Source organism: Pseudomyrmex gracilis, unplaced genomic scaffold (assembly GCF_002006095.1).
Source record: "Pseudomyrmex gracilis isolate BER0280 unplaced genomic scaffold, ASM200609v1 scaffold_45, whole genome shotgun sequence".
In the NCBI taxonomy this organism is placed as follows: Eukaryota; Metazoa; Arthropoda; class Insecta; order Hymenoptera; family Formicidae; genus Pseudomyrmex; species Pseudomyrmex gracilis.
In genome coordinates this window covers 212,639-225,673 of record NW_018020629.1, presented here as the reverse complement: position 1 = coordinate 225,673, position 13,035 = coordinate 212,639, and the positions used below count along the sequence as shown (strand labels likewise).

Below are 13,035 nucleotides of genomic sequence, written 5' to 3'. Positions count from 1 at the left end.
CGTGTTCGACCGAACACTTTGCTCCGTCCGCCTTGCGCATACGTTCGAGAGGGCGGCAGCGGAAAAGACATCTCTCGAATTCCGAAAAGAGACGAATCCGAATTCTTTATGAGATCCGAAAACGCGCCGTAAATATTTAATGAAGCAGCGGCGTCGTGAAAGAAAAAGAAAAAGAAAACAACCCCATCCGAAAAGGATATTCTCGCATTAAACTTTCCCGCTTAGTGTGTTTGAAATTTATAATTTTGGAGAAGGTGCTGTCGCGCGTATTCTACGATCTTATTTGTTTATTATGCAATATATAATACTTGACACGCACGTAAAGTTTTTTCGATAACGCGTCGTGTCGTTCACGGGGTCGTTTGAGTTCAATAATTCAAACGAATTTAACAATTCAAGAGAATCTCTCGCGTGACAAAATTCTGCTGCTATAGTAGTTAAAGCGTTCGGTTATTATACTTTCCGAAAATAATCGAACCGAACAATTAAGATAAAAAAGAGACTTATAGCGATTTCGGGGCTGGTCTGCACCGGTGTGCCACCTGTGTAGAGTTGGTGCAATTGTGTGCAACACCGCATCGGTGTGTGTACTGATTACACTAACTGGCTCCGACTAATTTGTGAGAGCCACTTTGTGTACACCCAACATGCACCTATGCGGTGTACTGAGCTCAGACGAATACGCGGAACCAGCAAAGAACTGCTGCCATTCGACCAGCCGAAAAAACACACAATTTGCACCGACACCCGAAATGTGCAGTCGGTGCAAACCAGCCGAAATCGCTATTAAAAATCTATGTGATATTTAAATAATATCGATTTGTGTACCAACGGGTGTGAGGAGGAAAATTGTTTAGGCGGTAGCGCCATCGCGACGACGGCGACGAGCAACTATACGGACGCCACGAACTTTGACGTTCAGCAGCGGCGGCGCATAGTGCCGTCTTTTGTGCGCTTCGATTTGTCGATATAGTCCGTACGACCGAACGTCGATTGAACTTGCCCCGAGATGCGATAGCGTGCACATCTCGACAAACGCGTGCAATTTCGCGGATTGTGTTCTCGCGAGTATCTCTCCCGAGTGGTGCATTCACGTCGATAGGACACGTGCTCCGATACGAACGGCGATACGTGAACAACACGTGCGTGTATTTCGACGCGACGCTATCAGATGTCGACAGTGCGCGCGGCGCGACGCGGTGACAAAGAGAGCGGTGCGCGGTTTCAGATTTTTGTCTTTTTTTTTTTTTTTTTTTTTTAAAACGTGCGCAATTGCCGAATATAGATGATAAGAGAAAACAAAACGAAGAGTTAAACGAGAAGAGAGTGATTGATGTTAAATAATAATAATAAAAAAAAAAAAAAAACAATTTAATCTTCGCAACGGAATATCAGTGAATCACTCGAAAATCATCAGGTCGATTTAAATTGGAGATTTTTTAGAAAATTTCAATACACACGTAAGTATTTTTATATGATAGAATAATATATAAGATAGAATAATATATAATAATAAATAAGTGATATATAATAACTCACTCCAGTTTTTCAATTATATAAAAATTGTCGAAAAGACCTCTCCCCCCCCTTCACTTAGCCCCCCCAAATCTTTTACATTTAATTAAAATTATTTTTAATGTCATAAAAAAAACACCGTCCGTGCACGCATTCTCGTTAGATATATGATACACTCGTGATTTTAGTCAAGAAAAAAAAACACGTTTTTATTACAAACTCGAAATAACTTACTCACGCACTTCTTTCTCGTGCAATCTGTCAGCTCTCGGTCGGGAGCTGGTCCGGGAGCTTTTTTAGTCGCTATAACTTGCTAACAGTTTCGAAATCGAAAATGAAGTGAACGGATTCCATTCGAGAGAAACATTCGAGCGGTCGCGCAAAGTAGTAAGAGGGGGTAAAAAAAAAAAAAAAAAAAACAGTGTTAAAAATTTACGAGAACGCATTGTAAACGCGTTATTCAAAGACGAACGGAAAAAGAATAAGAAATGTGTGGCGATGCGCGCCTACAAGAGAGTCCAATAATTTTGCGATTTTCCTTTGTGACGATCGACCGGACGATCCGAGACGCCATCGATCACCGATTTTTTTACTTACCCATAGAAACTGAAATCATAAATTTGGTGAAAGGTGAAAGAGAAGGAGAGAAAGAGACGAGAACAGACGGGAAGAAAGCTACGAGGCAAAAAATGCAAGACCCACAAAGGACGATAAGAAAAAACCGATGTTCTAATTTGAAACTTTTTTGGGGAAAATGGGAACAATCTCACATTCCCGGGGAAAAAAAAAAAAAAACGGTGCGGGCGAGGAAAAATCACCACGTGCACGTGAGGATACGGTGCGCGGGAACGCGCGCGGAAAACCCTCCTCCCTTTCTATGATCGATAACGAGGGCGTGTATATCGACGAAAATATTTCGCTCTCGCTGGGATCGCGCCGAAGGGATGCTCCGCGCGCATGCACGTTGTGTTTCTCCCGTATATGTGTTGCTCGCAATGATGACAGATCGAACGAAACAGTCGCAACCGAAAGTGTCCCGTAGCGCGCGCGGCGCTCTCTAGATCGAGAGACGCGCCGACACACAATAATTGATTCATTTCGTGTCGTATCGCGTTCAATTGCGCGCCCTTCGCGTATAATCGCCGGTATTTTCGGTTTCGCATACCTCTTGTCAAATTGTGTCGTTTCCGTGCTCGGTCGCACGTCGTGTCGATCGGTTCGATCATTCACCCGTGTGATAAGCGCCAATCCTCGTGTGCACGTTATGTGTCCTGCTCCCAGATAAAAAAAAAAGTCGCGAGCGCATTTGATCGCGTTCGGTTAGAAAATCATGGCGAGATTTCGATGAAGCCGCGCAACAAACACGTGAGTGTGTGTCTCTTTAAAAAAAGAATGACATTTTAACATTTAGGAAGAAAGAAGATAGAAAACACAAAGTATACAAATATTCTGGCAATCGCGGATTATGCTGTGTCTTTTCGAGAGAGCTCGTCGTGTTGTAACCGTTCAATTTATCACTGTTTATCGTCGTTACAAAAACACGCCAGAATTATTTGACGTGCAATTGCAACACACACACACACACGTTGCTTATGTAAATTTACATAATTGTAAAATGTCAGATGTCACTCGCTATTACGAACTGAATAATTTTCTGAATAATTTTCAACTTAATCAGACCTCAGTTTTGAACTTGCGTTATCGATGAAAAAACTTAACACGTGCGAGATATACAAATTTGAATACGTATGTAACACATTCGAATATTCATCAGTTATCGTCGTAGAATTTAGGTCGAAGGACGAAAGATATATATATATATATATATATATATAGAACGTGAGAGAGTTAATCGTCACATCCCTTTATATCAATCGGAACGTTATTGAGGCTACGAGGACGTTTATCTGCGCAGGTGCCTCGCGCGGCATGGAAGAACTTTCGATCGTTTCTTTCTCCGCGCGCTGAAGGAAAGACGTGTTTGTCATCCGCGCGCCCCAATGTGGATCGTCGTCCCGGCAACAGACTCGATCTAATCGATTTCGTCAAAAAAAAAAAAAAACGGAGGAAAAATAAAACGAGAAAAAAAAGAGAGAGAGAGAGAGAGACAGACGTCGCGTGCCTATCGAGTTTAAACATTTACAGTCGCGAAGGACGTTTAGAAACGAACAAAACGAAAGTCATCGGGATTGTCGCAAATATATGACTCAAAACATCCGCTAATCGTTTTTTTATCGATCACGACCTAGTGTCGACGATTAACGTGTATTTACATTTGTTTACTTTTTCTCAAGCAAGAACGATAGAACATTTGTCTCTTTGCAACTTAAAAGAAGCGAAAACGAGCTTGTAAGATGCTTTTAATTAAAGAGCCAGACGTGTCGAGTGTGGAAGTAGTCACCATACGCCGAGAATGTTTTGATTTCCGATAAGCTTGGAACTGTCGATGAAAATGAAAATTCATGACGAACACACGAGGATTTTTTTTTTTTTTTTTAGATCACTTATGTCGCCGAGAAGATTGAACGGTGCGATAGAGCGCATTAATTTATGTACGCGATCTTTTATTTCTCCGTGCGCATATATTCCTCTTATTATTCCAAAGTATCCTTGAGAAAGAAAAACTTTTATTCTTGTTGCGTCATTGTTTTCGCGCGATCATGCTTTGAAGGATATACAAAGCAAACAAAAATAGAAACGTCGCCGCGCGATTTTATTATTAGAATAAAAGAAAGTTTCCGCGAGCTTTATCTCACGTGTTTTATTGTTGGAATAGAAAAAAAAAAAAAAAGTTTCGTTGCCGTCAAAGCTGTGATCACAACCTTCGCGCGCGCGCGCGCGCGTGTGCATTAAACTTTAAAGAGTCGCGCGCGCGAAGCCGCTTTTTTTTTGCCGCAGACGCCACGTGCCGCGCAGTCATAAGACGGGAAATGACACTTCTCTTTTTGTTCCGCCGAACAGATATCAAACTGCGAACGTCGGATACGGTGCAACAAAAGTCGGACAACGGAAACGCCGGCCTCCGTATGCACGCGAGTTCGATCGACGACGAGGACGGCGAGCAACTCGCGACGATGCATTAAACGCGAGCGCGGGTGCATCGGACGCAAATCGAAATGTCGTTCTTCGGTTGGAAAATGGGCGGCGGGGGTGGAGCCAGTTCCGCGCACACCGGGCGGAACTTGCAGGACGGACTGTTCCAAATAGCGTCGCAGGCATGCCACATCCTGGTGCAAGTAAGTGAGAGTGAACGTGTATGTTTGCATGACATTTTTATTGTTTAGCAGTTTTCATTTTATCTGACATAAAAGTGAACATTGAGAGGTAGACGTGAAGAAAGTATGTGATTAAATTTTTATTTCTTGATGCAAGAATGTTTGTATTCGGTGAAAGTGCTGCAAATAGGAAAAAACGACACAATATCGATAACACGTCATCGAAGGTGATAGTTTGCTGCTGATTAGCAAACAATCTCTTATTCAACAAGACCAGTTAAACATTGAGTGCGCAGTATCAAATTACACAGCAGCAAATGCAAGAAGTAATTTACTTTGCGATAATTAATAAGAAATGTACCTAATAAAGCTAGAACCCGACTCTGGAGCACTTTGTATATAATTTACGTTCCGATGGGATATTTATGTTTTTCTTTATGTTTTTCACATTTCATAATCTGTATGTTTAATTTTAATAATGTTTCGCATTTCTTGTGTTTGAATATCTCACATTTATACAATAATTTTTATTTACTGTATAAATGTTAACCTTTTCGCTCCGGGACTGGTCCATATATGGACCAGCAAGAAAAGCGAACGTAATAGATGTTTATAAGGTCAATTTAATGCACTAAATTTAGGAAAAAAATTGAAAAAAATCCTGGTTACTTCTTTGACCTTCAAAATTAACTTTGAAGGGGGGGGTAGCAGGTTATTATTAACTTTTTCAGCTAAAATGCGAGGTCAATTTCAAAGGAAAAATCCCCGGAGCGAAAAGGTTAATCAATTATTGTATAAATGTGAATCAATTGAGTATCTCACATTTATACAATAGTTTTTATTTATTGAATAATTGAATATGAATAATTTTTTTTTTTTTATTGAAGTCTGTGAAATTACATGTGAAAAATAAAATTGTTTCACGTGTATGTTTTTATTAGTGTTCTCGACATTTAATTTATGACGACGTTCTATACGGATTTCTATAAAATTCAAAAAGCGAAGATCGACAGCTTGACAGAACACATCACAAGATAGATACAATTTCTTAATAATTAATTTCCTTCAATATCTCGAATATTATTGTACTTTCTTAATATACATCTCTCAGAGTTGAAAAAAAAAAAAAAAAAACACAAATTTACCAATTGAAGCAAATCAAGCAATGCGGAAATAAACAATTTTCTCTCTGTGGAGGTGAATAACACGCACAACGTATCGTACGGAGGTAGCAATAATGTGAATAACGTCGCGTTCTCGAAATATTCCACGGCCGGGGGACCGACCGCTCCGGCAACGTCGTCGTCAACAAAGGAAACAACCGCCACGAAGGTATACGCGACCGCGGGATCGCGGGACAAGGATCAGGATGTGGTTGTGCTGTTGCCGCAACGCAAGAACCGAGCGCCGCGACTCAAACACAAATTGTCGGTGAGTTCTTCTTTCGGAAGATAACAATGTGCGCGGGAAAAGAAAAGAGAATGAAATAAATTTTTTATTTTTCTATGAATATTCTTGCGCTGAGTCTTTATTTGTGACCGCGACGTGCGGTCACAAAGTGAGGTCTCAGTTTTGCGAGAACTCTAGGTGACGAGTCACATAAAAAATTGATGTCATTGTCATGGGAGAAATAGCTCGGAAAAGGCACGTGTGCCGAATTCACTATTCGCGCGTGGGACGGTCACCTAATTTACGATATTGATCTGCTCGAATTTCTTTACTGACCTGTTTTTTTTTTCCTATCGTTGAAGCTGCCGTGCGAAAAAAAAAGAACTGCTTTTGACCAGTCGTGTATTTATTTTTGGGTTTTTTACTTTAGAAAATGAAATAATGTGAGAAAGAAAAAGAGAAGAAATAATTTTTATATCTGAGGTGCTCAATACACACACAGCATGAACTTCCAAAACAGGTTTCACAAGATAAATAGCATTTTAATAACCTGCGTAATTTTTTTTTAATTGGAAAAAGCGCGCAATGTAAAAATCTTCTCGTTCTCTCGCGATGTCTTCTTCTATTGTTGTCGAGGAAAATCCCGATTAATCTGGCAGGTGGTTCATTTTCTCTCTCGTCACGTGAGAGCGTACAACGAAGTCCGTGCGTTTCCATATTAACGAGATTGTAATTCAACTGATGCACATGCAGCTGGACTATAATTCAAGACTTGAGATAAGAATAGCGACAAAACGCGACGAGATACAACGAAGTAGATCTCATTTTTTTACATCGAATCTCAGAAACACGTGTGCGCAACGTTTTAATATTTTATATAAAACCAATACTGTGTATATAAAATCAATACTTAACGCTATTCTCGCAACGTTTTCGTCTTGACATTCCATATTAGTTTAGAGCTCTGACCTGGAGGATTGGTTTACGCCCACTTTTCTTATTTATTTGTTTCTCGCACAATCTCGATCTCGAATCGTCATTTTGCGACGTGCTCATCGGGAGCAAACAAGTCAGGAATCAGTGAGAAAGAGAATGGTAGGCGTGGACTTGCGCCAACCCTAAAAAAAAAGTGTCAAATAGCGTCCTTTCTTTAACCGTAAAAATTATGACGCGTGATGTATGGCATTGCAGACCGTGTCCGAGAATGTACGACTGGACGTAAGCTCCCCGGGGGGCGGCGACGATGATTTCGAGTTATGGGACCAGTCCGGATTTATGTTGAGAAGCGACATGGACGACCCTCTTGCGAATGCAAAGTACGTGTCGAAAATATGTTTCCTTTACACAATGACGTAAACGAAATTTTACAAGATATTTTTTTATTTTTTATTTTTTTTATTATAAATATATACACGTTATTCTCTACTGTCAAAGATGGGAAGGTTGGTGCAGACCTAGTTGCATACCGATCACGGTCATTCTGATTCTAATCATTTTGGTCGTGCTGTGGCCGCTGTCGGACCACGCGGAGAAGTACGCGCTGAACGCGACCGTGACGGATTCAGAATCGATATGCATGGACTATTGCAACGTATCCTTGGTGGAGACTATACCCGTGGGCATGAATTACAGCGACGAAGCGCCGCGTCACGAGACCATCTACGATTCCTGGATGGAACTCATCGGAATGGCGCAGGAAACCATCGAGATCGCGTCGCTCTATTGGACAATGAAGAGGGAGGATGTGTTTCCTGATGACAGCGCTAAGGAGGCAAGTATCGCGTGTGTCAGAGCGACGGTTTTTTATCGAGCGTCGCAAAAACGGTCTCAATTTCCATATAAACGACGCGTATCGATCTGTCGCGCAGGGCGAACAGGTTTTCCAGGCGCTTCTAGAGGCCGGGAGAGATCGAGGGATCGCACTAAAAATAGCACAAAATCTTCCTTCCCGCTTGTCTCCGAACGTAGACACACTAATCTTAGCCAAAAAGGCTCACGCACAGGTTGGTTGTTTCATATTTTATTTTGTTAATTATGTACACACACACACACATTTTGTTATAAATATGAACATATGTGGTGTGTTTTTTTTTTGTTCTTTTTCTTTTTTTTATTCAAATTTAGGTGAGAAGTTTAAACTTCGCCGGATTGTTGGGAGGTGGTGTGCTCCACACGAAATTATGGCTCATCGATCGCACTCACGTTTACGTCGGATCAGCGAACATGGACTGGAGATCTCTCTCGCAAGTGAAGGAACTCGGCTTGGTAGCTTTAAACTGTTCCTGCCTGGCGAGCGATTACGCCAAGATATTCGACGTAAGAGAAATTACGCGGATTTATCGTCATGCGGATGTATATATGTATATTTATCGCAATCGAGTCGACAAAACGATGTATACACAATCGCGCGATTATATATCGATTCTTAAACTTATAGGTGTACTGGAAGTTAGGCGAAGACGGTAAAGTGCCTTCTACGTGGCCAGATTACCTCAGCACAAAGATAAACATAGATAATCCTATGAATTTCTCATACATGAAGAACAAGTACAAATTATTTATTGCGGTTAGTAACCACACACACACACACACACAAGTAATAAGCAGCATTTATAGACGTTTGAGAACTGAAAAAAAAGAAAAAAAAACAAATGCGACGTTACAGAGCTCACCCCCTCCATTTTCGCCGAAGGGCAGAAGCAACGACTTAGACGCGATTTTGCACTGCATCGCCAAAGCAGAGAAGTTCATTTACATTTCGGTAATGGATTACCTCCCGCTGACGATATACACCGCGCAAATAAAGTACGTACAAACAAAACTTATTTATTCGCGCTACGAGATATATAAAAAATAATAATTCGAGACGTTTTTTTATTAATATTTATTTAATGTTCACACTGTAAATGTTATATTTTATATGTTCGTTCTCTTATTCCTTCCGTCAAATTTAGCGTTTTTTGTTTTATATTTGTTTACGTTCGTAGATACTGGCCTATAATAGACAACGCTCTAAGAGCAGCGGCCATTGATCGCAGAGTAAACGTGCGGCTTCTGATCTCATGGTGGAAACACTCGAGGCCGTCCGAATCGTACTTTCTTAAATCCTTGCAGGATCTCACATACAGTTACGCTAACATCAAAATCGAAGTGGTGAATACTCCTTTTCTTCGCTTGAATGCATTTGTCTGAAGAAGACATACGGTCGCCTAGTAAAAAACTTTGATTATTGTTACAGAAACGATTTATCGTGCCCACCAATTCTTACTTAGACAGAATACCGTTCATCAGGGTGAACCACAACAAATACATGGTCACCGACGGAGCGGCTTATATCGGAACGAGCAACTGGTCGGGCGATTACTTCATCGACACGGCCGGTAAGTTGTTCCTCGCCCGATGGATGCGAAAATCAAATAAGACAAGTTGGAATAACAACAGTGAGGTATTGTTTATTTTTTTCACATTTTCTCTTTTTGGAAAACATGCCAATGTTTATTTCAGGCATCGGTACCGTGTTCGAGAGTGTTGGACATCCAACCAAGGATAACATAAGACAACAGTTAGAAGATATCTTCCATCGCGATTGGTATTCCAATTATACCGTTCCGCTAAATGTAAGCGAGACGCGTTCCGCGAATTCGTGGGGTTTATCGAGATACTCGTATCAACGTGCGTATGAACCTTACATACACACGTAATCGTGGAAAGTGAAAAAAAAAAAAAAAAACGATCATTCTCAATCGTGATAGTTTGTTTTTATCGCGGTATCTTAACGTCGTACTTGTCAAAATATAATGTGCTCCGATCGCGGGGAAAAGATTCATTCATGTAATTCTCAAACTCAGAACATCAAGTTTTCATTTTTTTCCGTGATGTTATCGGATGTATTTCTCAAACGTACACGTTCTTTCGCCTCTCTTTTGTAAATAATTTTTATAAATGTTTTCGAAATATTCACGAAACTTGTACGCAAAAAGAAAGAAAATCAATTTTTGCTAAGATCATGTGATAAATGATCTTTTTGCTGCTTCGGCAAAAGTTGTTTTTCCGCGATTACAATCCGTTAGTTGCGAGTCATCGCGCTATCTAAATTTATCGTTGTCGCACTACGATCGTTGTTGCTTTCTATATTTGTGAGAATTTACATGTTACACGTGACGTGAAAAAAAAAAAAAAAACAAACACATTATGTGCAAAGCTTCTTAGTGATTTTAGTGAGTCGGTTTCATCTCAAGATCATCTCGCGCACTCTCTAAGTTGACTGAGACATTTAATACGTAAACTATAATCTCACGTCTTTTATATAATTATTTTTTTGAAATTAAACATCATTGGAGATGATCGATCATGAGTTATAATTACGAGCTTCGTAAACTTCAGTCGAAGCGATAAGTGAACAATTGATCTTGTTGTAATTTATATTTAATATAAAAAAAAAATTTCTTTACAAGTTTTTGTTTTTTCATCTGCTAGAGATGATTGTATATATATATATATAACGTGTGTGTATTTTTCTCTCGAATATTTTCTTCAAAATCAGCCTTCCGTTCTGTCTCTTTACTCGAAATATTTGTTTCTTTACGAAACCTCGTGCCGATCCAACCAATATTAGACGGATATCAGTTCTTCCCTCGTATCTCACTTTTTTATCTCAATAATTGTCATTACTTTGTATCGCGTCATTACTTTGTATCGCGACGCACGTTATTGTTCGCAAACGGCGAGTACACTCTTGCGCGCCTAACAGACATATCATTGTTTAACAAAAAGGGTATTTAAACGTGCCTTACACAAATCGTTTTCGACGATAGGCACGGCGGCAACGCTAATAATCGACACTCGCAAGAAGCTGTTACACACGATACATCGACTCTGCGTTCTTCCATATACGATAATTGGTAAAACTTACATTTGGGACTAGACTAGTAGATTGTTATTGCGTTGTGTGCCGGTTCGTGCACGTGTGTGCGTAAAAAAAAAAAAAAACACAAAAACAAAAAAAACCAAAATGGGACCTGATTAACCATCGTGGCCATTAACTCTTATAACTCCATTACTTTGCGTGTATTATTATTACCACTTGTAAAAACACAACGATAATTATGTGAATAATAAAAGATCGCTTTTCAAAATGGATATCGTGATTCGCGAAACGTAAAGAAAGAAAATTTATACACGGACAGGTAAAAATAATAAGGAAAGATCTTTCCCGCGCGATGTACATCCGTATAACCGTGCCTTGCTTTATCGAGAATCTGCTCAACTCCGCAAATAGTTTGGGAAAGAATTTTGAATATATATATTTTTTTGTTTAAAAAATTTGTCGCGTTCTCACATACGCGACAGAGTTTTGGGTTTGAAAATATTTTTATCTACTGCTTGCTAAATATATTAATTATATATGATTGTACATATTAATATTTGTCGATATCCGTCGTCTCTGAGGCAACTTTACTTCGTCTTCTTTCACCGAAACGAAGCGTGGCTATCAGGTAATCGTAACGGCATTGTTTCTCTTTTGGAGTCTTAATTTTAAGTCTTAATTCTAAGAATAAGAATCTGTTTTTTTACCTATTAAAAATCAGCTGCGAGAATATGACGTGATTTTCGTCTTCGTACGTAATACTTCGCAATTTTCAAAAAAAGAAATTAATAACTATTGTAATAACTATATAAAAACATATTCTTGATGTAATATCGAAATGTCAGAAAAAATTATTAAACATTATTAATGTAAATCGAGGATTAATAAATTATGTCTCTCTTAACAATTCCTATCATATAATAAAAACTTCTGTTGTTTTTTTTTTTCTCATTTTCGATCGTGCAAATGTCATCGAATATTTATTAATACGCACACAAACACACGCATATTCGACTCGAAAGAAGATTTGAGTATACTTTTTGTATGAATATTAGAAATGAAATATTTCAACCGGTATTATTGCACCAATATAACGACGCGATAATTTCGGAAAATTCTGGACATTTTTAAAACCTAAAAAAATTGATCTACAATCGATAGTTTGTGATATTTTAAGATCTTTTTACTTATTCAAACCTTCTGTTGTTAAAAATAAAATTAATATATTTTTTATTAATTAATTATACATTCATGAATTTCTTTATCAAGTTTAACATTATGCATAATGTTACAAATGATATATGACAGATAATAATAGTCAAAAAAAAGTCCTTCATTTTTATGAAAATACATTATACATCATCGAAGTGCGTAAAATCATTTATACGCGATTACGTCGATCTCATGCATGATTACAAGTAATAATTATTTAAAATTGAATATATCGAATTTGTTCATACATGCGGGACTTTTTTCCGAATTTTTTCAATTCATTTCAATTATTTATAATAACTGATAAGTTTTTGTCTGTCTACGTTAAGAACCAGTAAAATTGATATGTAAATGTCAATCAATCGCTCGTGAAATAATCAAATAAATCAAGGGCCGATACGAGCAGTAAAATACAGGTTGGTCGTGTATAAAAAGTTGTCTTTATTCAATAAATAGACGTTTCGGTCACACAAGTTTGGACCTTCTTCAGTATGAAAAAGTTAAAGTTCAAATAAGAAAAAACATTTTAGTTCACTACATCACTCATGTGTACTGAATATCAGTACACATTATATTATTGTAATTTATCGACATCATTTCATTTATCTGTTAGTGATGTAGTGAACTAAAATGTTTTTTCTTATTTGAACTTTTAACTTTTTCATACTGAAGAAGGTCCAAACTTGTGTGACCGAAACGTCTATTTATTAAATAAAGATAACTTTTTATACACGACCAACCTGTAAATGACTTCAAGTTTGTTAATTTTGTGGAATGTAGGATGTTAACGAAGAAGTTTCACGATGGGAATGAAAAATGTGGGAAGATAATTGAGAT

At 38.5% G+C, this 13,035-nt stretch overlaps 1 protein-coding gene across 3 annotated transcripts; it reads left to right on the top strand.

The window, feature by feature from the left end:
• Window positions 1-912: 912 nt before the first annotated feature.
• LOC109853250 (phospholipase D3-like) lies at window positions 913-11,859 on the top strand. 3 transcript variants are annotated; one of them, XM_020425144.1, is made up of 12 exons: window positions 913-1,460; window positions 4,477-4,751; window positions 5,928-6,161; window positions 7,311-7,435; window positions 7,554-7,890; window positions 7,988-8,122; window positions 8,244-8,435; window positions 8,557-8,685; window positions 8,785-8,924; window positions 9,107-9,272; window positions 9,358-9,499; window positions 9,624-11,859. In XM_020425144.1, the coding sequence occupies exons 2-12, from the start codon at window positions 4,632-4,634 to the stop codon at window positions 9,818-9,820; spliced, it is 1,917 nt and encodes a 638-aa protein (XP_020280733.1). In that variant the 5' UTR covers window positions 913-1,460; window positions 4,477-4,631; the 3' UTR covers window positions 9,821-11,859. The 3 variants fall into 3 exon arrangements, with proteins under 3 accessions (XP_020280733.1, XP_020280734.1, XP_020280735.1); XM_020425145.1 differs by lacking the exon at window positions 913-1,460 and adding an exon at window positions 2,547-2,880; XM_020425146.1 differs by lacking the exon at window positions 913-1,460 and adding an exon at window positions 2,929-2,951.
• Window positions 11,860-13,035: the final 1,176 nt, after the last annotated feature.